This window comes from Neodiprion pinetum, chromosome 2, assembly GCF_021155775.2.
Source record: "Neodiprion pinetum isolate iyNeoPine1 chromosome 2, iyNeoPine1.2, whole genome shotgun sequence".
Taxonomy (NCBI): domain Eukaryota; kingdom Metazoa; phylum Arthropoda; class Insecta; order Hymenoptera; family Diprionidae; genus Neodiprion; species Neodiprion pinetum.
Genome location: NC_060233.1, coordinates 19364704 through 19391728, shown reverse-complemented (window position 1 = coordinate 19391728; position 27025 = coordinate 19364704). Strand labels below are relative to the sequence as shown.

Sequence of the window (27025 nt, the reverse complement as noted above, 5' to 3'; positions counted from 1 at the left end):
CTTGGGAGGTGGTCAACTTTGGAGGGGTGTTTCACCCCTTCAAAATGAGTTTGGGCCGATAAAAAAAAAAAACGTATGTCATCGATTTTGACCCTCTATAACATACCAGAGTTTCATCGAAATCGGAGGGGGACACCTGAAAACGTTTCCTTGTAAGAAAAAGCATCGGCAAACGAATTTCGAGCACATGTTCGACAACGCAAATCAACATGGCTTTCAGCTGCTGGGCAAGCCTTTACTGTATTAATCTTGAAATTTAATCGCAAGAATATCAGCAGCTCTTACCGTCCCGCATCTACCGTACGAAAGCGCCAACCCCTTCACGATTTTTCAAAGGCCCCATAGGCCCTAGGGGTATAAGTATGGTTAATCCGCCCCGGAAGATATTCAAACGACACTTAGAAGGATTCACAGGTACTAATAAAATAATAAGATCCTGAAAGTTTCAGATCCTTAACTCAACTGGTTTTTGAGAAAAATTAAGATACGCAAAAAAACAAAAATTAAGATGAGCAAAAAAATAGAAAAAAATCTTTTTTCTGAGGATTGACTGAACCGATTCATCTAAATTTTTAATATGTCTTGTGTACTGATAATAGCTGCTAGAAAAAAAATTAAAAACCTTATAGCTTGACAAGATCCTTAAAAAAAATTGTTTTGTTTGTAATTACAAATTTTAACCATGATACAATTTTGGCACAGTTATGAAACTATTACTTTTTCAAACCTTATCCATTTACCTACAACACTACGATATTTCAAAATTTTTGAAAATGGTATGCCATAGTAGAAAAAAATAAAAACCACTTCTCGGCCAAAATAATGAATTTATTTTTATGTTTTGAGCTTTCACTTTGTTATTTTAACGCCTATTCATAGAATTAATTATTTCATACTCAAAACAATATCAATTATTTCTTTGCCAAAGTCAAAAATCACAACAGTTAAATATTAATAATCAGTAAGTAATTTTAACAAATATTTCTAGGAACAACTTTTCATTACAAATTTCGATTATTTATATATTTTTACCAACCTGAAACATAAATATAATTAACAATTGTCAATGTTGAGTTATTCAAGCGTCAGTGTCTCTCATTGTTGATAGCAAGTTCCGCAACTCAATTACGTTTTCCATGGCAAGTCCGTCAAAACATGAAGTTTCTCATCTGACACATGATAATTGTCAATTTTGTTTAGTAATGTAGAATCACATCCAACAACGAAGTTTTTCATCATATTATTTATCTCTGAAGATAGAATTGTTGTCCAATTAGAATAAAATTTCATTCTCAATAAAAATGTTTATTTATTGCATAACTCCAACAGCATCGATTTCCATCTTTAATGTAAACTCGCCGTTTAATGAATGATTGCATGCGAGCGTATTAAGGAATCATTGTTGAATCATCAGTACCATGACAAAGATAACAGCACTTAGGAGTTGAAATAGTTCTTTTGATTGGCACTTCAATATACTTTGCACTGTTGTCTGTAGATATGACGTTCGCTCTCAAAGACGGATCATCCAAACTTGATTGAGATAATGTTATCTGTGACAAGATGGACTCTGTTTTTTCGAATATTTCACTAACAGCAGATTTTGATTGATCTACAAAACACTGTCCACTCGCAACAGAATTAATTTTCCTTTTTTTATACAACTTCAATCGACAATTACCACAGACAATATCTCCAGTGGAAAAATCAAAATGAAACGTGATAGAAAACTCATAAATGTCTTGATCTGTTAATAAGCGTGTAGGAGTGCCAGAAGCTATTTTTCAACAATTCAGAGCAAATGCAACTGTATGCTAGTTGTTGCTAGCTTTTTTGACCGAGCCGCTTGGAAGGTGTGATCACTCTGAAGTCAAGGATGAGATTTGAAGTTGTTTATAATATACCTTATTTATTCATTTAATTTACAGATGTACAAGTTATTTCATGTTTGGTTTCCACGTGATGGAAGGGGTTGTCGTGGTCCTATGGTATCGCGGTAAAGGCTGAAGTGAAGAGGAGGAGCGACTGATAGGTGTGGTGCTTGGTGGCGGCGTGTAGTGGCTCTCCGGTGAACTAGGCGGTGCAGGAGGACGGCGATTCTCAGGTCTGGTCATTGGTTGTGACGATTCCCACTCACTATCCGACTGTGTTGTCTGAGTCGCTACCGTAGTGTAAGTGGGTGGTGACGCCACGAACGGAGACAAAGCCGCTGGGATGGTGCGGTTGAATCTCGGCGAAGTTATTCTGGCTCGTTGGACGTCTCAGAGAGAGAGCAGTATGCTGGGTGGCCTGGTCAGAGGCCTTGAAGACAAGTCCAAGGGGTGTAGTACCCAAGGAGATGGAGGATTATAGAAGCCTGTCCCTTTGGTTGAGCTGGCTGGTACCAGAGTGGATGATCCCGTGATGCAGTAATCCAAAAAAACATGCGTGCTGTCGAGTGAAAGTAGCGTCCAATGTGTAGGAGGTGCAACGTGATGGTAAACCTTGTGTGCAGTTTTGGCTCAACGTCGGTGAGACCGAAGTTGTCCTGACGATGGGTGGTATCGTTGGTCTCATATCGCAGCCGCGGCTTCACTTTGACAGCGGGAAACCACGCGAGCCGATTGCGGGACGCGCGTGGCTGTGTGGGTGGCGTTAGCGGCGCGCGCGACGTAGTGGGTACTGTCCGCTGTGGCGCGCGACTGGAAAGTGGTTGACGCTTGGGCGCATGAGTTTGCGTGTTTATTGGTTTTCACAAGGTGGTTGTGAACAGCAACATTTTTCATTTACTTTCTTAGATTGAGACATCTTATTGCATTGACGTTTCAAAATTTTTGAAAAGTTGAATTTCTTGCAAACATTTCTTAGTAATAACTCAAAATCGATAATTGTTAATTATATCTATGTTACAAGTTAGTAAAAATATATAAATAATCGAATTTTATAATTGAAAGTAGTTCCTAGAAATATTTTTTAAAACTATTTACAGATTATTGATATTTATCTGTTGTAAGTTTTGACTTTGGTAAAAAAATTACTGTTATTGTTTTGAGTATGAAATAATTAATTCTATGAATAGGCGTTAAAATAACAAAGTTAAAGCTCAAAACATATAAATAAATTCATCATATTGGCCGAGAAGTGGTTTTTATTTTTTTCTACTATGGCATACCATTTTTAAAAATTTTGAAATATCATGGTGTTGTAGGTGAATGGATAAGGTTCGAAAAAATAATAGTTCCATAATTGTACCAAAATTGTATCATGGTTAAAACTTCAAATTAAAAACAAAACAATTTTTTTTTTTAAGGATCTTATCAAGCTATACAGATTTTAATTTTATTTCTTGAGGCCGAAAACACTCGGCTTTTCCAACAAATTTTTCGCCCGTAAGCGGCCTACCACCACTACGCAAATTTTGGTAGATTTTACAGACCTGTATGTAAGACCATGGTTACCACCGAACTCGGTAACAACCGTCTGGTTCTAGCCTAGACTCGTCCCGATAACGGTATCGATCGTTATCGCATAGATTGAAAGTACTCATAGATATATGCTAGCAACATACTTATATCTACGTAAGCCTTAAACTCATGGGTCCGGCCTTCCGCTAATATCAAGCCTCACCTACCTACTGAACTTGTAGTATGTCCGATTGACTAATCTGTATATTCTTCATACCGTCCCAACATATATTATTACCGACCATCCGCCGTTTTTTGACTATTTACAATCGTATAACCCGTATAGTTCTCATACAGTTTGTTTATATATATGAGCAAGTCCCTCAATTCTAGTCGTCGTATCCGGCTTCACCCCCTTAGATCTTCTCGCAATTTTTTGATCTTAAATTCCTGTGTTACGTCCGCGCCGGTAATCGTGACTGCGCCCTCCCCGCACCACTATTTACTGACGTGCAATTACCATAACAGCGTCATACACAGTGTTTTGAAATGGCTTTGTGATGGTATGGCTATGTATACATGGACTGTATGGCTGATGGTGTGAGTGACATCGTGGATGACGAATGGAGGGAAAAAATGTCGTTGAACGAACGTGTCGAATGTCAATGTCTTTATTTCACTAAATAGTCACAGATGAGGTTACAGATGTTTGATGCGGGATTGAGTGATTTAATGTTGTATGAGTTGCACAAATGATGAGAAGCCCAGTACGATTATATGAATGCGTGCTGCGGCTGAGTATGAGTTGCCACTGAGGAAAACCGTTATGCTCGTGGTGTGGCTTGCGTACACGAGATGAGAATGAGTGGTGGTGCTCGTTGCTCGTACAATAATTGCTACAATTAATGCTACAACGATGTGAGTGGTTCCTACACTGAATTTATGATTGTTGCATTAATAATGAGTGCACAAATAGGAATAATGCCAAATGCCCATGCCAAACACACGAGGCCCGGCTCGCGCTTCCCAGCGAGTCCCGGGAGGTGCTGCCCTCGCGCAAGTCCTTGAAGAGCAAAGCCGTCGCGCGGCAATCAACGACGATTCGATCAATTTTGAACAAAAAGTCATACCATAAGTTCTCAGATCTACATCGATCCACACAGTTATCATCATAAGTGTACAACACTACTAAGTAGTATATATAACATGTATATTCACATTTGAACTGCATATTTTTTTCAACACTTGACTTTATACAGGATGCGTAATCTCAGATTCGGATAAGTAAACTTTTGCAGCAGATTCTAGTCAATGAGACAAAAAGGTAATCCTGAATTCTGAAAAGTGCAGAGCGTGAGACAAGAAGTTCGTTATCATTCCTTAACATCCTCTATTCCTCAGACACGAATAGACAAAACGTCCTGTCGGCACTAACCGATTGGCCCTCACAGACCAATCGTCTTGTGCTGACTTACCTAAGAGCCTAGCTCATCAATGAAGAGCTCCTTCTCAAACTCCTCCTGCTTCCATCTTTTCAGAAATTTTAAGAACCAGAGAGCAGAATACAATTTAACTTTGAAGAGTAAAGAACGTAAATTAACATCCAATAATCACCTACCAAATTAGAATAATAAACCAAGTAAACTAAATCAAACTCTTAGATTCATCAATACCGGACTCAAGTATTGCTATTTGAACCGTAATTAAACAACCTTACGAGCGAATAAGGCATTGTTGAAACCTAACGCTGAGAATAGATCAAGAAGAACTTGTTATTTGTTAATTAATGCCGTTTTTAAATTAAAGTGTTTGTGTGAAGAGAATTATTTCAATTACGCATAATGATAGTTTTCACAGCCCAAAATAAGCGGAGAGCTATACCAGAAACCTGAACGAATCAAATACTAGAGTTCGCACACATTGAAATGGAAAGGTTTGGGAACATAAATTTAATCAGAATCAAGCAGGAAATATAAGATCGTTCGCTGACGTTCTTCCCAAAAACAGTATCTCAAATTTTTTCAGATTTTTTCCACTTTTGTTTTAGGAATTAGTGTACAGAGTATTCTATAGAGTTTTTCAATTCTTGTTTTTCTTACGGGGTGGATGATAGTGATCACGATGAGCGACTGTCGTTGACCACATCCACACCCAGCCGTGATGTTATGACGGCCTATTTCGGGTTTGTAACCCGTTGACTACTCGCACGTACGAAGAATCAGAGGAAATGAGAGGAAGTTGTATTGAGGAGATGAATGTTTGCGTGTACAATAGATTGATTCTCAGAGACATGGAGAGTGCAACGAGAGGACAGCAAAAAGGCAGAGGCAAAATTCTGCTGACGTGTTATGGGAACTGAGACAGTGAGGTGATAAAAAGTGGATACGGGGTATAAGATTGTTGTAGAAGTGTGGGAAAAGAATCTAAAGTCTGGAGAACGTAACATTTTATTCATTTTTTTTCACAATAAAATTTTTTTTTTCAAATAAGTTTTTCGTGTGAAAAATGCTCAACTTTGCGAGATTTTTTTTTTGCGTTTATACTTGCGAAAAACTCTGAATATTAAGCTCAAAGTCTGAAAAGCTGTTTTTTTGCCATTGTTACGTTTTGGGAAGAACGTCGTGAGAAGTCTTTGATTTACTGCGTGATTTTCGGCTCAAGCTGGCACAAACCTTATGATGTTCAGATTCACGAGCTTCGATGATCTGCTCGTACATATTTCTCATTCAACTTGCCTCAATCTGAAATTATGTTGTGGGTCGTACCAACTATCACTATGCATTATTGAAATAACTATTTGTACACAACACTTTAATTTAAATACACATTTTGTTCTGATTGATTTGGAGATTTGATTTCACAATGATGTTCTTTACTTATTTACAATTAGTTATACTAAAATTCGGAGGTTTTAAATATAGTGTTCAGTGATTTAGAATGATCTGTTCTTGACCTCGAAGAGTTCTGAATTGTCTGGAGTCTGGTTTGGTTCTTTGTGATCTGGATCTTGAATTAGTTCTTAATGGTCTGAAGTCATAATTTGTTCTGCGTTCTTTGATGTTCAATTTAATTTTGTATTTTCTGGCGTCTAAAGATAATTCTATGTTGCATCAGTTTCATTTCAAAGATGGAAGTTTTGGAAAGACTTCTGATTTGTCTTAAGCTAGGTCAGTGTAAGACGATCGGGCTTGGAAAGGCGAAACGGTGCAGTGCTGACAAGATACTTGCAACAATGCTTTTCTGAGTTCTGAGAATGATACCTTACGAACAGTTTATCTTTTCTTTTCTTACATTTTTTGCTTTCGGTCAGTGAGGTTTATGAACCTGAGTTGTGAATTTCGATTGTAGACCCTGCGGTCTGTATGTGTAAGTGGAAATTGAAAATGTAAAGATGAAAAATGATAATTAATATATTGTAACAACGGGGGAAATTACGGAAGGTCTAAGAGAATCAAAGAGTTCTCTGTGCGATTTAAGCGAACGCCGAGCCAAAGAAGTCTCACGAACGAGGAATATTTTAGAAAGAAAATAGATGTATTTGGACACAAGCTCTCTTTTTAAAGTCTAGAGACTGACTGTTTTTACAATAATGTCGGTTGACGCAGCAACCTTATTCTTTTTAAAGACATAAGAGGTTTATAAACGTCTTTTATCTATGATGACTACTAGATCATTTAAAAGGGGACAAAACGGGTGATTTCGCCCTTTGTAACAATATATATACATATATACTGCATAGCGTTATGCGGATGTAAACTTGGTTGCGAGATAACGGACGGTATATTGCATGCAAATTGTTGATGCAAAACCATTGTACACTAAGATCGTAACGGAATCGCGATCAATATGGATCTTAAGTCTATAGTATGTGCATGTGAGCTCTCTTAGATAGATAGATAGATATATAGTTTATTGCTCATAGAGAGGACACTAGGTCTCTCATAGCAAGAGGGGTACAACTGGTATACTTTTTCGTATGGTTATTTATATTAGATGATTCAACAAATTTATTCATTCAACGAAAAGGCTCGAAGTGCGAGGGCATTTTTCACGTATTTAAAAATTATGAGCGTTCTTACATCTTGCGAACTTAGCAGTGATTGTAGCGCTAGGTTTCACTCGCCGTCGAGGAGTAATTGTCCGAGATAGTACGACCTGAACACGCTGTACAGAGGGCGATCGCAGATAAAATGAATCAGGGTTTCTTCCTTTTGCATGTTACAGTTCATACATATTTGGTGCGGGTCTAACTTTCCGGCGCATCTCTCGTACGCGATCCTAGAATTGTACTGGTTTGCCAGGCGCAGTTGGGCGATAATTCTTTTTGCCGGTAGGCTTAACTTTAGAGTCAAGTATTTCGCAGGTGCAAGCTCAAGATTCTTCGGGATTTTCAGCTGACACGCATTAGATTCAAGCGCTCTTGGAAGGTCCGCCCCTCTCAGAATTTCTCCGTATCTCTGGAAGACTTCGGTAGGTCTGTTCGCCCAGGCTTGTGGGTCACGCGTTCCCCACAAGTCTAGACAGTTCGTTTCACTTGAGAACTCCCTGAATTGGGAGGCCCAATTCAGTTCGTACGGTCCGTTTACACGTTCGGCCAGGCTTATCAGTCTTAACATACATAACTTTGGCAAGATATTTTCCGGCATTTCGAGTATTTTCATAAACCAATTTCATATCCTAATCATTGCACAGTACGCTATTTGCATCGTACCCATCTCCAACCTCAGTGCCCAGTTCGGGGTGTTACTCGGTAGGTACAGTAAATATTTGAAAAACCCTGTTTGCGCTTTCTTGATTTGATCTAGATATCTTAGACCCCAAACTGGCACCCCGTGCAATAGAGTAGAAGAGATCAAACTGTCGTACAAGTGTTTAAACGATTTCCAGTAGTCACTTTTTGCTCTTGCTAGGATTGCGAGAGCCGCTACGGATGAAATTTTTGCTTTGTTTATGGCATTCACTGCTCCGAGTTGTCCGAGCGACGAGCTCGATAGCGGGATTCCCAGGTAGTTGTACGTAGTTACAGTCTCGATGTTCTTATCCATATGTCGCGTATACTTAGGATCTAATGCCTTCGGATGGCCCCCATTTTTAAATATTATTATACTGGTTTTAATCGAGTTTACCGTGAGCCCGTTTTCTGCGCAATACTCTCCTAGCACCCTGAGCTTTTTCGCTAAGTCTGTCTGACTCTGGGCTAGTATAACCGTATCGTCGGTATACAGCAGCATCACGATATCGTGGATTCCGTCGATGTTGAGTCCCTCTAGACCCCTTTGTCTGAAGAAATTCTCGAAGTCGGCTATGTATAGAAGGAATAACAGAGGAATGAGAGACTCACCTTGGAGGACTCCTTCCGTAACTGCAAATTCGTTTGAAAAAGCATTTCGACTCCTCACCTGTATTGTCGCTTGGTCGTAAAGAGATTTGATTATTTTTGTCATCTTAGTGCTAATTCCGAGTCTGTACAGTTTCGCCCATAGTTTCTCTTGCGGTATCGAATCAAAGGCTCTCTTGAAATCCACAAAAATCGCGTAGACCTCTCTTTTTCCCAGTCGCAGTTGTAGCTGGATCGCTAAAATTAGTGTGAACATGCACTCCGTGCAACCGCGGCCCTTCCTAAAGCCCATCTGCGCTTCCGGAAGAAGTCCTCTCGTCTCTACGTATTGTTCTAATCTTTCTTTCAGTATCTGTGTGAAAATCTTTGTTACATTGTTTACCAGTGCTATTCCGCGATAATTTGACGGGTCGTCTTTGTCCCCCTTCTTGAAAATCATTGTGAGTAATACCTTTACCCACCTGCTTGGGACACTCTCTCGCTCTAAAACAAGATTACAGAGTTTCAAGAGGTACAGGCGTTCGTTAATCGGCAGTAACTTATAGAATTCATTGATAATTTGGTCCGGCCCAGCGACTTTTCCATTCATGCACTTTTCAAGCGTCTTTTGCGATTCCGGTAACGTAATTTGCTCATCTAACATTTGGATGTAAATACCTTCAGGTTCAGAGAGTAAAGGGGTCGCGTCCGTTGCTCTGGGAGTGTATACGTTTTCATAAAATTCATTCCATCTGTCAACCGGGAGAGTCGCTTCATTTTTATTGTTCACTTTAAATTTTCTAACAGCCTTTCAAAAATCTTGAGGTCGTTTGAGGCCTGCAAAGCTTTCTCTAATGGTGTCGTTATATATATTTTTTTTTCTCGCGACTGATGCTCTAAATTTTTTCTTCTCTTCTACATATATAAGCCTTTTTTTGTGCATTTGCGTGGTCTCGGACACAGTCTGCTGTGGCCTTACTCAACAGTGATTTGGTATCTTTACACTCGTCCTCGAACCAGGGCTTTCTGAAGGGCCTCAAAAACGGGTCCCTCGTGCTACCAACAATTTTTGTCATTCCCGCAAACTGAGCAGATTGTTTCATGCTTTGTACTAAATTTTCGTATACTTGCTCCGCCGTTTCTGCCAGCGTGATTTCCGGTAATGAATTTGCTCGACTCATTTAGCTTTGGTATAGCTACAATAGCTCACTTGCCCATATTAATCTTGTCCCCCTGTTAGTGTCTCCAAGTTTACTGCCATAATTTTCCTCTATCTCAGCCCCAATTGCGCATAACTCTAATTCAACTGAAAGATGGTCCAATAGGCCTGCTTCTGTTTCTATCTCAAAATCTTCAATTTCGCTAAGGCTGGATGCCTTTACAAAGACCAGGTCTATCACACTTCTTCCATTTTTACAGTAATAGGTAGGTCTCGCCGGGCGGTCACCCGGCGATCTGCCGTTTACTAGGACATATCCGTTAGTCTGCATAAATTCTGAGAGCGGCGGGCTCCTCGCATTCACTGTTTCATCACAATTTCTCAGCGTACCATACAAACAGGCATTAACAAAAATCTCCCCAGGGAGTGCGTCAGACTCACCCACTCTCGCTTTAAACTCACCTCCGATAATGACTGTCCCATCGCCTACCTTTTCCTCCACTTCCCCAACCGCGATTTGGAATAGTTTCCAAGATATGCTTAAACTCGAACCCAGGGCGAAAGTATATAACTCTAACTGTGAGCACAGTTTCTCTCACTACCGTCCACACAAACAGCCACCACGGACTCATGTCGATGACCTCGGTTTGCATTGTTTTCCTCACCAGCACTGCTAGTCCACCCCTAGTGCACGTTCCAAAAAATTATGCCGCTGTCCCTGGACCTTCTGTGCAGTTTTTTGAAACTTGCGTTGAAGTTGAGGTGCTCGTGTTGGTTGCAGGATCCTCAGTTTCGCAGTTTGGTTTTTTTTAGGCCTTTTTTCTTCTTATTCCAATGGTACACTGCTCTATCAATGATGAGCTTCTAATAGCTAATCTTGACGGTGTGCCCTTCAAATCTTCGCTGCTTGCTGAGGTCTCTCAAATTCTTTGCGACTTGTCTCTCTTTGAACGTCAGGTCATGGTCGATGAAAACTTCTCTGCCCTTCAGCTTTTTCTTCTGAGTAAAAATTTCTTGTTTTATGTCCCAGCAATCTAATTTGATTCTAATCATATTCTTATTATTCCTGTTTGAGATTATTCTGGGTTCGAGCAATTTGTTTTGCACGTTGAACTCTTTCTGGAAGAACGAATCTACTTCCCCTTTAATATTATCCCGCTGAAATTCTTATCCTATAAGAATGACGTTATTCTTCCTCGTGTCTTTTTCTAGGGCTTCGATTTTACTGAGCAGCCTGCTGGATCTTTCCGCTGCCCCTGTGCTTTTTTGAGCTTTTTCAGAATCGCTCAATCTTTTTTCATTTCTTGTATGCTCTCCGTCAAAGCCGCCACTTTTTCTGCGTATTTTTTTTCAATTGCCATGATCTGGTTTTGCAGCTTTTGAATTTCCTGAGTCGTTTCTTCTTTGCACATTCGCAGTTTTCGTTTGAGATCTTCGAAATTGCTTTCGTGCTTCTCGGCGACCGTAGCCAGCTGAGCGGTCATGCTGTTGTATTGCTGCTTATTTTCCTCTCTCATATTGTTGCATTGCTGTTTATTTCCGTCTCGCATATTGTTGAATTCAGCAAGAAGCTTTTCCACGATATCTGGATTTTCTGCTTTACCAGTGTGTTGTGTAGAAGGGTCGCACTCTGCAGCTGAGGGTACTGTTCCTTCTGGTTGGGCAGCTGCGAAAATTTTCTTTGACGGCGTGTCGTTGGGGCTGGTGTCTGGCTCGATCTCTTCTCTTACTTCTCTTTTTCGCTTCGCGTTTTGGGGGTTTGGAGAGATAAATCGGCCTATTGATCCGCTGGAGCCAGATCTCTCACGTGCCGATTGACTTGCCGATTGAATGCTTTTCGGCGGCCAACCTCTGGTCGGTAAGGCCCCTCGTGTGGGAGTGCTGGACATATTGGTTTCTCTGTTATCGACTTGGGGTATTGATTTGAGTTCTTTAGCTTCCCCAGAGATGTCGCTGTCTGTTATTTAGGGTGCGCAGAGTTCCTCTTACGTCTCACCGCTTGACTCCTAACCTTAAAGGCAGCACACGTCAATTTGTTTCTCACTATTTCTTCGTACCTTGTTTATTCCAGTTATCTTCTAATATGCGGTCTGATCGCGCTTTCTTTCATGTGAGCTCTCTTACGGTAATTGCACGTCGGCAAGTTACGGTACAGAGGGGGTATCGCCGCAATTATCGGCTGGGACGTAACACCGTTGCCTAAATTTTTAGAACTTTGTCCATATTTTTCTCGAAAAGCTAGAAAACTTTTACGTCATCTCCGTCATTCTCGAGATGGATTCTCCATAAACACACGAGAAATGAATTGATGAAAAAAAATTTGAAGAAAAATTTTTATTCATTTTGTGCATTCAATAATTATTCTTTTTCCTATCTTTTCCTTTTTCACGCAAGAAATGAATAAAAGAACATAAATCAAAGAAAATTTCGAATTAATTTAATATATTTTACGCTATAATGTAAAAAGTAGATTATTAGTAAAATTAGATTAAAAAACTTGAATTATTGAAGATGATCGGCAAGTATACTCTGCTTTGATTGCGATTAAACCTGAATCAATGAAAAAAAATGCAAACAAGTACAGTCATTGAGAACCGTTTTTGATTGAGAAACTCGAGCATTTAAGTTTAGTAAAAAGATTAGCTAGAATTAGCTCCAATTCTTTACCAAGAACGGCCAGAGGGACTCAACCACTGCACTTTTTCTTACCTGTTTCCAATAACGCAAGTTTGATTTCAATAAAAACGATGTCTACTTCCCCATCATCTTTAATAACTCAAAGTTTTCCAATCCAATTATATAATCCAAAATATATTGAATGAATTTGAAATTTTCTTCAATTTATCTTCTTTATTGATTTTTCGTCCGTTTATGGAGAACCCATTTTGAAAATGACGTAACTAATTGAAAAAAAATTTCGGTTTTTCGAAAAAAATATTCACAAAATTTTCAAAATTTGGGCAATGGCAAAAAGAACAGGTTTTCAGGTTACATGCTCAATTTTCAGATCTTCTCGCATGCACAAAGGCCAAATTTTTTTTTGGAAAGCCAGTATTTTTTACACATAAATCCTATTTTTAAAAAAAAATTTTATAGTGGAAAGCAATTGCAAAAAAATTAAATAAAACAAGAATTAAAAAACTATGGAATACCCCACACAATATCTTCGAAAAAAAAGGGGGAGAAATCTGTAATATGTTGTATATTGTTGTTCGATGAGGACTTTCACCTCAAAAATTTTGAGAAGATCTGATGGGGTGAGATCGGATCCGACTTCCAGAGTTGGTGGACTTACTCATAAATATTATTACCGGCTCCACCGTTCATTAACGATTCCAAATCGTGTAATTCGTACCTTTTCCATACCGTTCATGTATAAATATACATATATACACATGAATCCCCCAGAAGAGATGTAGTGCGCTACTATCGATATAAGAAAGATTGGAGATATGCGGCAATGAATGTGTTACAAGAGTCGCTGGATCTGGGTCTAAATAAAAGGGGGAGGCTGATATTTCAATTAATGATTAAGGATTGTTCTTGTTTGTTGAAAGGATAAAAGGTGTTTTTCTGAGGCAATACACATTTGTAAGCAGTGTCGGTAGGTCAGTTATAGACTGAGTTTGGGGTAATATTCTAGCTTTCGATATGATTTTAGATTTTCAAGTTTCACATACTATTACGGGCAGTGATCATTTCCCGATGATTTTTATATAAAATGTCATTAACAAACAACAACTTCCTATAGATATTAACTGGAGTTCTCATAGGAACAAGTCTTTTTGCGATACAATTAAGCTTTTGCCAATTCTAAACATGCAAGCCCTGAGCATTGACAAGTTATGCGACCTGTGAGAAATAATATCAGAGAAGCCACTCAACGCTCAGGAATGGCCAGTGGCTGTAATTGATAAAAGTACAAACCATAGGCCGATAAGGATTGCAATATAGAGAAGCTTGAAGTACGTAAGTTGCTCAAAGTGTGTGAGAAAAATCATTTCCAAAATCCGTCCTAACATTATTACTCAGAATCGAAAAAATTTTGTCAAGAAAAAGTGAAAAATTCAAAGGATGTCTTCAAAAATAAGATCATCTTGAACATTTTAAATGCAAGGAACTGCAAACATTTGTGGTCTGCAATAAATCAAATAAGAAAAAAATACAGTAGAAGCTTAACTATGATGAAACGTGATTCCTGGCCTGATTTCTATTAAAATTATTATGATGATGTCTTTGGTGGGTTCACATAGACGCGGTGACACGGTGCGCGGTCGAGCGGAGTACCAAGGTGGTGCATTCAGAAAACAACACGTAACATAACCTAACTTGAATGGAAGTGTCTAAACATGCCACAGCGGAAAACGTGCTCCGAAATATAAACGAGTAATAAGAATGCGGTATAGACATTATTAATTTTTTAATTTTTTTCAATTTTTTTGCCGTCGAGATGCTGTCGCATCTGTAAATCATGAATTCAGATTACGAATATCAACGACAATTGTACGTGTACAGTACTGTACAGCTGCGAACGACGAAAAAAACTACTTATGTTATATTACTTATACCTTCGTGCGAGAAAAACAACACGCCGGAATAATCCTAGGAACCAGTGGGTCCGGGATATATTTCTACCTGAAACCCGCAAAAATCGAGGAGCAGATTAGCTGATTCTGGAACTGAGGTTGAAAGATACAGAAAAGTACACAAATTACTTGAGAATGCAACCAGAACAGTTTGATACTCTCCTTCAGTTAGTGAGTCCCCGCATAACAAAATCTCATGTGGTTCGAGAACCTATTACAGCTTCGACCAGGTTGGCCCTGACTCTCAGGTATTTTATCGCTGTTATTCAATAACTTACTATCATTTCTAGTATCAAGAGCCCTTATTACTTCATTAATACTTTCTAGCATTTACGCTCATTGTAATGTTAGATCCCAATTTTCAGATATTTAGCTTCCGGCGATAGCATGGTTTTCTTGAGTTATGCTTTCCGTATAGGAAAATCAACAGTCACAGGAATAATATCCGACACTTGTGAGGTTTTATGGACAACTTTGAAAGATAAAGTGTTGTTTCAACCATCTGCACATAATTGGCTAAATATAGCAGAACAATTCAAAGATATATGGAATTTCCCAAAGTGTATTGGGGCCATAGATGGAAAACACGTTAACATTGAGGTAAGACAAAACAATCATCATAGACTCAATACCACTCATTTATATTGATCTCGCATCTTCCATAATTGTTGCAGGCTAGACCAAATTCGGGGTCCACCTATTACAACTATAAAGGCAATCACAGCCTAATGCTCATGGCAATGTGTGATGCTATTTATTGGTTCACCCTTGTTGACATAGGGGCTCAGGGTAGACAGAGTGATGGTGGAGTTTTTCGAAAATCGAATATAGGAAAAGCCTTTAAAAACGAACTACTCTCATTGTCTCTACCCACACTTTCATCAGTTAGGGAAGCATTGCCTTACGTCACGGTAGCAGATGAAGTTTTTTCATTGACAACATATATGTTGTGACGATATCCTAGGGCTAGTTTGACCCCTGAACGGCGGATATTCAATTACCGACTAAGCAGAGCACGAAGAGTAATTGAGAACGTATTTGGTATTATGGTTGCAAGGTGGAAAATATTTCAGAGGCCTATACTTGCTTCAACTGAAACTATAGAGGGAATAATAAAAGCATCTGTCTGTCTCCACAATTGGTTAAAGAAGGATGAAGATTCCACACCTGCCATGAAAAGAACATATTGTCCACCTGTTTTCGCAGATAGCATATCGTCAACTGGTCACATCAATGATGGTCAATGGCGAGCTGAAGTCCCATGTGCTATGGGAATAGCTAAACTCCGTCGAACAGGAAGCAACAGGTACAGCCAAAATGCAAGTATAGTGCGAGAGACATTTACTGATTTCTTCAACAATGAAGGTGCTGTTGAGTGGCAGTAGGCTCTAGCACAAAACAATGATTTTCAAGGATACTTGTATCAGGGAGGATCGAGGTATGCTCAATGACGACATTTGAGATCTGATAATGTCGGAATTTGGTTAATCGATGAAATGCAAAAAATTCTTTCGTTCGCAAAAAAAGTTTGAAAGCAATCACCTGTAAATGAACAGATACGTTTAATTTTAATTGTGTATTAGCCACAACTCTACAAATTGTATATTCAAATTATTGCTAATTATTGCCTAAAATTATATTATCAGGAAAATTTTTTGAATTTTTGGTGGATAGTAGTACACCTAAAACTCTGTAAAAATATAGCCGACTGTATCGGCCAGGTTTTCCGGAGTTTCCCTATGCCCTCGTGCAAATTCAAGAAGGAAGGAATTGGAAAAAAAGGCAGGCGAGGAGATTGTCAAAAGGGGTAGTACCCCGTATACAAGGTGGAACAAATATTTGAAAAAAAAATTATATAATGTATCGATCGAATTGTAATAAATAGTCTTTTATATTTGTGAGTTTGTAATAAAATTTGTAAATTTATAGTACATTCAAAATAAAATCTTTGTATTTATTTAATAATATGTGGGTTTTCCAAATACTCATTTTGTGCCATATTCCCAACGAAATAGCACTTGCAGCATTTCTATTTCGGCTTGTGCACGATCACAAGAATTCAGTCTTTTCAAACTAGCTGCCAATCTTGAGCAGAATGCATCTACTTCGTTGACTGCTGGTGGTGTACGAGGGCCTGTAGATGGTCGTGGCATTTGTATTGGCTGCCAAATTGCTTCCAACAAGGCCTTTTCAATATTGGACAACTTATTGCTTCTTCCTACACAAAAACACAGTACACATGTGTCATTACATAGTACATATACTCATTGAATAGTAATTAAAGTTGATTCTGTAATTCTTTTATTTCGTAATCCATCATTTGAACAAGATTGATCAACACTGCTAGTACTGGGGCTGCTCGGTGGGAGATCCAAGACATCATACTCATCATTCTGGTCATTCTAGTTATCTGCGCTTTGCGAAGATGATGCAGAAAAGTTCAAGTTCGATGTTGTCCTGAGAATGTGTAACATATTTTATATTGAATTCTGTACGCAATGTACAAAGCAACTGATACTAACTGTCTATTTTCTAGCGAGTCATCCAAGAACTGCATTAGGGCATAATTTTTATACTTTGGTGGATTTTTCTTCTGAGAAGCTGACCCACTGGGTACATATTTATGGATCTCTTTCTTGGTTTTTATATATTTGTCACGTTCATTTTTCCACTTCTTTGGTAATTCTTTCAAGGGGATCCGACCTATATTATGGTGATATAGAGTATTTTTTCTTCACATGTGCACACAATACATATTACCTCTTGGGCTATCGAATATTTTCTGCCAACAACTATCACGCTTTAAACGACTTCGCTGATCAATTTCTAGACGGTGGTCGTACAATGGTGGATACTTTTGCACTTCAGCAATCAGCAGCTCATCGAAGCCGATTTGTGGAATAGATCCAGCTTCTTCGTTACACGTTTCAACTGAAAGGAATATCATTGTGTATATTAACGTATACTTGAAACTATTGTCTGATGTTCAAATGTAACTGAACTAATTTTACCTAAGAACAATACTCCGTTCTCGTCAACACGAACATCGTCCATTTGCCCAAGAAAACACCTATGAAACTCTGTTTCGTCTGCTTCCACTCGGTCGGAGCAAAACTTACAAGTCATATACTCCTGCAATCATATAACATTTATGTATGTACATATTATTCTATGACCAATTTTTATATGTAGCTGTACGGACAAACAACAGGTGTAACAACAGATGAAAACAACTTTTTAACGAAATTCATTGAGTTAATTTCGTATATATGAGGCATTATATGAATATATCGCGAAAAAACTATTGAATATTATAAATTCTTATTATTTCAAATATGAAGAAGTATTATTTTTGAAATCTTGTACTTACCATAGTCCCTTTGCTTATTACTTTAATTTAATCAGATATAATCACAAACAAAGCAACCGGCACAGGATAACTCCGCCTAACCACACCTAACCAATAAAAACAGGTAGAAAGAGAGGTCCGATTCCCACTCCGCCGAACCACTGGCTCCGCTCCACTGAAAATATAAATAGACTCTATTTATGGCGGAGCGACCGCGACAATGCGCGGAGCAGATTTCAAGCATTTTGAATAGTTACGCTCGACCGCGCAGTGCGCCACCGCGTTTATGTGAACCCGGCATTAGAGTTAGAATATAATTACGATTATTTTACGATACGAGAAGTTCTGGAGCGTGAATCACCGATCGCAATAATGGAGGTAAGCGAACCTTTGAGTGGAAGTAAGTGCAAGAGCGGTAAAGCGCCCGGAGAAAATAGTATTACTAACGACTTCCTTGAAAATTTGCCTAAAAATTGGAGGCTTTTAACAAACGTCTTGTTTAATAAAATACTCGAGCAAGAGTATACGCCTGCGATATGGTCAAATATTACTGTGAAAATTCTATACAAAAACAAAGGCGATAGATCTGAGCCCTCGAGTTACATGCCGATAGCGGTGATCGACTGTTTAGCCAAAGTTTTCCCAGGCATACTGAATAGGAGAATAAATAACTGGTGCGAATCAAATTCACTTTTACCTGAAAGTGCTACGCGGGTTTTTGGAAAACCAGATAATATCTGGTCAATATTTTCACCCCCAAATCAATAGTTCAGTTAAACATCCGGAAACCTAAGGGAAAAGTGTATTAGTAATACGTCTGTTCACAGACTTTCATCTTTCGTTACTCGCGCTTGCTTGCTCGACGACTTTCATCACGCGTCCGAGCCCCTTCCTATATAACGCAGCGTGACCGTCTTGGAGCCTGTGTTTCTCAATTTGTGCGCCAAAGACCGGAGCGCTGCAATCTCCGTGGCCGGTGTGCAACAAAGAGAGGAATATAGGGCAGCCGTCTTTTACTCCGTGCGCTTGCGTGCTAGGCTTGCAGATTTGTATTTTTGATAAGTTATTTATTCTAGTTACCGCGCATGCGTACTAAGTAGGCCTCTCCCTCACTAGCGCTAGCGGCGAAAATTCACAACATCGGCTTCATTTTCGAGCACGGTTTTACAGCCGGAGTGCCCAGACCTGTGTAAACGACCGTGCTCTGTATCTAAGACTAGGTAAACACACTGCATATATCGGCCATCTTTACTGTCAGCTAAGATATTGCAACTAAAGTTTGGCAACGTGGTGGTCAAAAGTGAATCGACGGTTTAACTCGCACAATGAGCACTGTGCCGCTTTTTCACAATCTTGTTGAATATAAATATACTTTTATTATGCATTAAATAAATAGTTATTAATTACAAGTATATCTAACGATAGTAAACATTTCAAAGAGAGAATTGGTAAAGTTTGAAGTCACAATGACCCATATAGTTATGTATATTACGATTTTTGTTTCAAAAGCGACGTCACGCGCACAGCGCGAGTAACGAAAGATGGAGGCGCCGTTCGTTTCAGTTAGCCATTCTAGGCTATGGCACAAGCTACAGACGATGAGTATCAGTTCAATCAGTCCGCGAATATGAAGATCAAAGAGGGGATGGGAAACCTCTGAGTCGGTGAAAATCACTTAAGACATTTTGCAAGGCGAAACTCTTTCAACCATTTTGTTTTTTGACTCACTACTGATTTGGAAGAATTTTTGGTAAAAAGGGGAATAAGGGGAGTCTCAGTCATGCATTTAAAGGAAATCTTATCGATAGAATATTATTATGCGCATGATATTGTGATCTTTGCCGATTCTCATATCTATATGAAAAAATCATTCCCAGCCTCTATGAATATTGCCAGATCAACAAACTAAAAACGAATGCAGAAAAAACCAAGGTGTATTATTCCAAGAAGGTGGATATCAACATGAAAAGAAGTACGCCGCGGTTTACTTTGGAGATCAAGAAATTCAGTATGACAAGAATTATGGATATCCAGGGATTGAAGTGTTTCACAATCAGTGACTAGATTATGAATTGACTTCGAAGCAAATAACAAGAAGTGAAGCTAGAGCATTAAGTGTTGCCGCAAACTCGTGTCGTGGTGGAGGAAAGGTTCAGTAAAAGAAGTGACACTTATAAAACAGTTCACGATGTCTTTATAATTGAAGAACACTTTGATTGTTACTTGTTCTGCAACTCGATACAACGAAAGGAACAAGAGAAAAAAGAAACTCTGCTTACAACTTTACAGTCACACATGCGAGGCGATACTGGCAAGAGAGAGGAAACGCTGGTTCCAATCCTCATGGCTCAGTGGTTGCGTGCGCAACCCGAGCTGTGGACAGAGAGTTCTCCGTCCCTGAGCGCGAAAGTCAAACGTGAACACTTTCGCCACTTGAGCGCTCGTACTTCCCAATCATACCCATACTCTCTCGCATTCTGCAGAACTGTACTTTTGTTAAGGGTTTGGTTAGGATATCCGCTTTCTGTTTTGCGGATGGTACGTATACTAATTGTATGACTCTTTCTTTCACTTTGTCTCTAAGAAAGTGGTATCGCACATCAATGTGTTTAGTTCTTTTGTAGAACTCGGAATTCTTTCCCAGGTGTATCACACTCAGGTTGTCCACATATAACAATGTAGGTTCTACGCGCTGATATCCGATACCGCTTAGTAAGCTACGAAGCCAAACTGCTTCTTGTGCGGCAGTTGCGGCTGCAATATATTCTGACTCTGTTGTACTTAATGACACGAGTCTCTGTCTTTGAGACGGCCAGATAACTAACCTATTTGACATGCTGAAGGCATATCCGGTAGTCGAACGTCTCGTCTCAATATCACCGGCGTAGTCGGCATCGGAGAAGCCGACTCAATCTGACTCTCTGTCTTTTGCTCTGTATTCTATGCCTAAGTCTACAGTATCGATTAGATACGCAATAATACGTTACTGAATACGGTACTGACGGCAAAAGCAATATCTGGGCGCGATACTACGGCGAGAAACATTAGAGAGCCAACACCTTTACGATGCGGTGTTTTACAAGACTCTTTCCCATCTGACTCGACTGGGTATGAGACCGTATGTGGGTCAGCTGGTACTGAGACACTTTTTGCATTTTCCATGAAAAACTTCTCAATCAATTTTTTGCATAAGTACTTTGGTGGATGAACAGCGTTCTGTTTGTTCGATCTCTACATATCTACAAGCCCACGAAATTTCTACAATCTCCAAGTCTTATATCAAAAGCCTCGTTTAGAGACTTCACGACTGACTCGAGAACCCTCAAAGATTTTGCCACAAAAATACCGTCCTCTACAAATAAAGCTAAATACAGATCAAAGCCTTGATAGTTCCCAAAGAACACACTTTCATCTGCACTTGTTTCCTCAAGTTTATATTGCTTCAGAAACTCTCGGAACTTCACGTTCCAGCACCGAGGTGCTTGTTTAAGTCCATACAAGGAATTATTGAGTTTACACACAACACTTCTACTAGCACTTTCTTCTTGTGATACGGCTAAACCCTCGGGAACCTCCATATGGATGTCTTCATCCAGTACACCGTGTAGGAAAGCTGTACAGACGTCAAACTGGAACATCTACAAATCTTCTTGTGCTATCATCGCTAATAGCATTCGGAGAGAGTCGTAACGAACGAAGGGTAGGAATTCTCGACCTCGTGTATAGTCTATATTATAGTCTATTATAAGTCGTAACGAACGACTGGTGAGAATGTCTCGTGATAATCCACACCTCGTGTCTGTCGGAAACCTCTAGCACACAACGTGCTTTGAAGCGATGTGTGTCGGTTGTCGGATCTTTCAGCAGCTTGAAGACCCACTTCGAGTCTATCGCTTTCGTGTCTGGCGTCCTTGGTACCTGCGTCCAGGTCTGGTTTTTGTCGTGAGCTTGCAGCTCGGCTGCTACCGCTTTCGACCAGTCCTGAGCCTGTGGTCCTGTCAACGCCTCTTAAAGTGTCGTCGGTACTGTAGACTCGGTAAAATGCAGTTCGTATCTCTTTGGTAAACGGATACTTGTCCGGTCACGCAGTCTTCGTGGCTTTGTAGCTGCAGCAGCTTGTCGTTGTGGTAGGGCAGGTTGAACGTCTGCGTTACGGACTGCCGCTCCATTACCAACTGCTTCTTTCTCGTCCTCTGCGTTTTCAACTGTTTCTTCCTCGTCTACTGCGTTACCGACTGCTGCTGGTTCGTCTTCTTCGACGTCTCCGTTGAGATCACTGACCGCAGGTAGAGGCATCTCTACCTCTGACTTGTTCGTCTCACATGACTCGATCCCGTTCGCTCGTTCGTTGGAGTTCACGTTTCTAGAAATAGATATACGACACGTCTGGGGATAATACAACCTATGATTAGGAGATTCTCCCTCGTATCCGAAGAAAATGACCTTCTTCGAGCGAGCGTCGAACGTCGTCGTGAATTGTTTTGGGATGAGCTCATAAGCTTGCGAACCGAATATTCTCATCTGAGTTAGATCGGGCTTCTTTCGGGTCCAGTGTTCGTACGGAGTCATGCTTCCGCCCGTTCTAGAGCGTCCAGATCGATTTAACGCGTAAACGGCTGTCCGAACTGCTTCCTCCCACAGAGCTGTGGGTAGACTCTTCACCTGTAACATGGTTCGCGCACTTTCTACGATAGTGCGATTGTCCCGCTCGGACTGCCCATTTTGCTCCGGAGTATATGCTGTAGTTGGCTCCATTACGATATCCCTGTCCGCTAAATACTTGTGGAGTAGTTTATTGTCGTATTCACCTCCATTATCGACACGTAGAGTCTTTATACGACCATTAAATTTGTTTTCGACATACCGCTCGTACTGCTGAAAGCACGCGAACACATCGGATTTGTGTTTAACGAAGTACACGACGCGGAAGCCCGTGGCATCATCCTTGAAGTTCACAAAGTATTGTGCCCCCGTGAGGGATGGGACTGACATAGGTCCACTCACATCACTGTGTACGAATTCCCCCGGCTGTCTGGCTATTTTTTTTCTCAGTCCTTTTGAAAGGTAGCTTGTGCAGTTTTCCCAACTGGCACGCTTTACAGAAAAACTGTTCGCAGTTTTTCACACTGACACCCTCCACTAGTCTGTCTTTCACCAGATTGCACAGGGCACGTTTGTTAATATGCCCAAGGCGCTCGTGCCAAACTTTCAAGTCTAACGCGGCTACGTTTGCTTCGACACGCGGACGCGGTACGCGGTAAAACATTCTGTATAGTTTGTTCAGCTGTCTCACACCGGTTGCTTCAGGGTGTCAGTTTCTAGTCAGCTCGACTTTGTCATTTTCGAACTGTACACTTAAGCCTCTAGATACGCCAGCTCCGACGAAATACAAATTCTTTTTCACTCCCGGTACAAACAACACGTCTTCGAGGACTGCGGGTTTCCACTCGCCATCGACCAGTCTTTCTATTAGGATTTTGCCGATGCCAGTGGTGGCGCATTCACCGTTGTCACCGAGCGACACTTTGTCGCCACTAGTTGCGCGAAAGTCATAAAACCAGTCCCGACGGAAGATCATGTGGGCCGACGAGCCGCTGTCGGTGAACTACACATCTTTCGTATCGATACTCAACAGGTAATTCACTTGCTCGACTGTCGGTTTCACATACCGACTGCTGGCTTCACGGTTACGATGCGTGTCCGTGGCTACTGCCATCACTGCGTAGTTATCGACGGAGTTTCCGGACTCTGTTTTCTTCTGAGGACACTGGCTTGAGTAATGAACTTTCGTCTGGCAACGAAAACATTCAACGTTCTTCTTGGTACGTCGCTTTTTTTTCTTTGTGTCAGCATTTCCCTTTGACCGGCTTTGTCTTGTGACCGCTAGAACACTGGCTGTGTTTCCATCTGTGTCGAGCCGCGCTTCTCCTATCAGTCGCTCTTGCAGGTTCTCAACCGTCTGTCTCTCAGGGTCTACGCTGTCCCACGCTGTCTGGAGATTACTGTACTTTGAAGTTACTCTCGCTAATATCTTAACCATTACGGTTAACTCTGATACGTTTTCTCATAGGTCACTCAGTTGTCTTGCCATGTTCTGAACTTTAGATACGTGCTGTACCACCGAGTCGGTTGGGGACATCCGATACTCGTGAAACCGTTGAGTAAGGAGAAGTTTGTTCGTCGCCGACCTCTATTCGTGAATGCGGCTTAGTTTGTCCCAACTTTCCTTGGCTGTTGTACAAACTGAGATGTTTTCTAGCTGCAGATCCTCTATGGCGGAAGCGACGATGGCGGTAGCCTTTGCGTTATCTCTGATCCACGCTTTCACCAGCACGTCGTTCACTTCCGTCCGACCTCCCGGCATCACTCTCGACCCGTCGACTACATCAAAGATTTCGTTTGCCATTAGTACGGCCGTGATTTTGAACTTCTACCCCTGATAGTTCGACCCGTCAAAACGTGTGATGTTCTTTGTAGAAAAATCGTCAGGCATTTTTACCCGATACAGTGACCTCGACACTCTACCACGCACGAGGCTCGACTCTCAACGTATAATGGCCACCTCTACTAGACCAACCGGCACGCGGTCTTACCGAACAAGGAATCTCTCTCAACTCGAGGTTTCCACGCTATACCTCACCGCAGCGAAATTGCACAGTTACGGTGTCTGGGCCCATAACCTGTTGCCGCGAACTCGTGCTGTGGTAAAGGAAAGGTTCAGTAAAAGAAGTGACACTTGTAAAACAGTTTACGATGTCTTTATAATTGAAAAACACTTTGATTGTTACTTGTTATGCAACTCGATACAATGAAAGGAACAAGAGAAGAAAGAAACTCTGCTTACAACTTTACAGTCACAAATGCGAGGCAATACTGGCAGGAGGGCGGAAACGCTGGTTCCGATCCTCATAGCTCAGTGGTTGCGTACGCAACCAGAGCTGTGGACAGAGAGCTCTCCGTCCCTGAGCGTGAAAGTCAAACGTCAACAGTAAGTATAGCAGCCGTGAACCTAATACACGGTTTAAAATTAGACTCCTGGAACGTGTACGAAAGCTTATTTGAGTCATTAGTACAGTAAATTCTGACTTATGATACTTCGATATAGAGGCTAAATTACCTAGAAGACTTACAATTAGAAAAGGTACAGTTGCTTATGACAGGAAATTAAAACTCTTTCTCGGCGTCAAAAGTCGAATTGACTCCTCGAAAACTCAATCAACCCTCGAACCCTGATAATCGACACTAACCCTGTGGGTAGAAAATTAGTAAAAACATAATCGTCATCTGTATTGTCAACGTATAAATTAGACCAAGTATCACGCTCTACGAGGAAAGACTCGCACTGTATTTGACCGCAAAATAAGCACCCCTACCTGCACTTGTTGTAGCAGATCGGCAGCAAAGCGAAGACGCTAGATCGGCGCAAACTAGCTGCGCATAATAAAGACACTTACAGCACTGAAACTTTGCTAAAACGTTGCAGCAACGTAACTTTGTAATATTGGCAATGTTGCGATTATATTGCGCAATGTTGCCACAACTTTCCTGCAATGTTGTAGCAATGTCTCTATGTCCGCGTTTATTGCATAATATCTGCAATGTTTCTGTAATATTCCCAAAATTCCTGCAATTTTGCGAAATTCCTACAATATTGCAAAATTCCTGCGCTATAATATTGCGATTTTTGTAATTCATACGTCACTTTCAAAAAAATTATACAATCTGGATAGAAACTTATTTATTTTGACTTAGAAAATATTTTTCGTATTGTTTTATATGTACAGGTATTCGCAGCGATTAATATATAACAGTCAGATAACAATGTGCTTGAAAATATTCAACGATACATATATATATATACACATACATATATATATATACATATATATAGTATCACAAATCTCGTTTAATAATTCCATTTTAAAATGTATTTAGTGAATAAAAGGATATTTCATTTGAAATTGAACTCTCGATGGGTCCACCGTATCAAGCGTCAAGCGTTATCAGCAAGCTATGAGTATAGCTGAATGATGGAATCTTAGCAACAAAAAAATGGTTTGTTTATAACAACGCTTGGACGAAATCGACAGTTACGGGTTAGCTGGAGAGCATACCAGACGTGTCGGGATCGTCACGCTGAATATGAATAATCAACGCCCAAATGAACACTTCACATCCTCTCCGCCTTTCCGAGGCTTTACGCCGACATATATATATATATATGTATATATATATTGTAACGTAGCATTTTTACTGCGCGTTCCACACGGCTCCCCGAACTCTAGACGGACCATGAACTTAGGGAGCACGCGGAGCAGACCGCGGCTCATTTCGAAAAAGAGCGCCAGGACAACAGTCACGCATCCGAGACTCTAAGAGGGGACCATCGCCGGTTTAGCGAATAAGACTTTTCAGGATTTTTGTTTATTTCTTTTTTTGGGTGGCGAGTAAATGCGGCTTCAGACAGGGGATCGGCAGCAAATCCGAACGACGTTACTGGATGGCAATCGCGGCGGATCACGACGAAAGGAGGGCCTCGCACGAGGCTACGGAGAGAGCGTCAACGGAGAGCTCTGCCGCGAGGGAATCCAAGGCGGACGAGATTCCGGTTGGTGGCCGGCGAGCCGTAGCCCCCCCCGTCCGTCACCCAACTGACGACAGGTACCCTCGCGAAGTCGTCACCACGCCACTGCCAAGCTACGGGGTACCCGAGACTGGCCAGCCAATCAACACCCCGCGACAGCGGAATTCAACGATAACGATACGCTAGATTGTAAGAATTGCGTAACGAGAACCCCAATTCGATCGGGAAAATTTTGACTATGGATGGCGCCTATGTTCGGGGCATGTTCGAATTGCGGCTCCGATTTGCAGGACTCGTCACTTGAGTCTTGGCGACATTTCGCGACAGTCGAGTAGGATAGAAATTTACAAAGAAAAAAAAAACCTCTTTGAAGTGTGTGTGCCATGGCCGAAACGGGAGTTGGCGAGTTCTTGGTGTGGTTGCGAAGCGGTAAGCGCTATTAATTCTTTGCAAACGCATTTCGAGTGCAAGTAGATCGGCGCACCGGCACCCGGTTGGCCTAGCCCTTGTTGAGTTAGAGTAGTACTCGAAATTCGTTTGCCGATCTCCTTGATGATGACCGTAGCCTGAGTTTTCGCGATAACGCGTAGAGTCAAGTGGATCCCTGTAAAGTCTCGCGTAGAGTCACGGTTTCGAGTGGGGAACAA

General features: G+C 40.7%; 3 protein-coding genes across 3 annotated transcripts in view; 1 reads left to right on the top strand and 2 right to left on the bottom strand.

Moving 5' to 3' along the window:
• The window catches only part of LOC124210905 (sodium-dependent neutral amino acid transporter B(0)AT3), a 490584-nt gene that overhangs the window by 433859 nt on the left and 29700 nt on the right, over window positions 1-27025 (bottom strand). The gene's annotated exons all lie outside the window — the stretch shown is intronic.
• LOC138190364 (putative nuclease HARBI1) lies at window positions 14581-15830 on the top strand. Its single transcript, XM_069133146.1, has 4 exons — window positions 14581-14693; window positions 14811-15045; window positions 15120-15356; window positions 15519-15830. The coding sequence occupies exons 1-4, from the start codon at window positions 14581-14583 to the stop codon at window positions 15828-15830; spliced, it is 897 nt and encodes a 298-aa protein (XP_068989247.1).
• On the bottom strand, window positions 23106-23834 carry LOC138190363 (uncharacterized). Its single transcript, XM_069133145.1, has 2 exons — window positions 23464-23834; window positions 23106-23328 (listed from the first exon to the last, which is right to left on the bottom strand). The coding sequence occupies exons 1-2, from the start codon at window positions 23832-23834 to the stop codon at window positions 23106-23108; spliced, it is 594 nt and encodes a 197-aa protein (XP_068989246.1).

What these genes read in the sequence shown, in the direction of transcription:
- LOC138190364 (XM_069133146.1), top strand. Translation starts at nt 14,581, where the DNA reads ATGCAACCAGAACAGTTTGATACTCTCCTTCAGTTAGTGAGTCCCCGC. An exon ending in AGGTTGGCCCTGACTCTCAG is followed by an intron (nt 14,694 to 14,810) that starts GTATTTTATCGC and finishes CCCAATTTTCAG; the next exon opens with ATATTTAGCTTCCGGCGATA. An exon ending in AAGCATTGCCTTACGTCACG is followed by an intron (nt 15,357 to 15,518) that starts GTAGCAGATGAA and finishes AAAATATTTCAG; the next exon opens with AGGCCTATACTTGCTTCAAC.
- LOC138190363 (XM_069133145.1), bottom strand. Translation starts at nt 23,834, where the DNA reads ATGGTTAAGATATTAGCGAGAGTAACTTCAAAGTACAGTAATCTCCAG. An exon ending in AACCGTGAAGCCAGCAGTCG is followed by an intron (nt 23,329 to 23,463) that starts GTATGTGAAACC and finishes TCGCGCAACTAG; the next exon opens with TGGCGACAAAGTGTCGCTCG.